At 26.2% G+C, this 568-nt stretch overlaps 1 protein-coding gene across 1 annotated transcript; it reads right to left on the bottom strand.

Annotated features, from left to right (window-relative positions):
- Nucleotides 1-136: 136 nt before the first annotated feature.
- Nucleotides 137-326, bottom strand: LOAG_19091 (hypothetical protein; the record flags this gene model as incomplete). The annotated part of the gene is made up of 1 exon (XM_020451746.1): nt 137-326. A coding segment is annotated over one exon (190 nt), but the record flags the coding sequence as incomplete, so codon positions are not given.
- Between the last annotated feature and the right edge of the window lie 242 nt (nt 327-568).

Genomic DNA, 568 nt, shown 5'->3' with positions numbered 1-568 from the left:
CTACTACTACTACTACTACTACTACTACTACTACTACTACTACTACTACTACTACTACTACTACTACTACTACTACTACTACTACTACTACTACTACTACTACCTATTACTACTACTACTACTACTACTGCTACTACTACCTATTACTACTACTACTACTACTACTGCTACTACTACTACTATTACTACTACTACAACAACAACAACAATTACTACTACTACTACTACTGCTACTACTACTACTATAACAACAACAGCTACAACAACAACAACAACTACTACTACTACTACTACTATTACTACTACTATTATTACTACTACTACTACTACAACAACAACAACTACTACTATAAGAGCAAAAGAACAGGAATACAATTTATTATCTTTATTATACTAATATAGACGATAATTATATATGCACATAATTAATTACTTAATATTGAACTGATAAAAAAGAATTTTTAATTAAAGAAAAAATTCTGCAATATTTTCAATTATTAGTGCCAAAATGAACAAAAAAAAACTTTAAAATTTATTTTGTTAAATAATAAAATTTAATTCTTTAATT

Source organism: Loa loa, assembly GCF_000183805.2.
Source record: "Loa loa unplaced genomic scaffold supercont3.1414, whole genome shotgun sequence".
Lineage (NCBI taxonomy): Eukaryota > Metazoa > Nematoda > Chromadorea > Rhabditida > Onchocercidae > Loa > Loa loa.
Note: the sequence above shows the minus strand (reverse complement) of the source record. Positions and strands in the feature narration are given on the sequence as shown.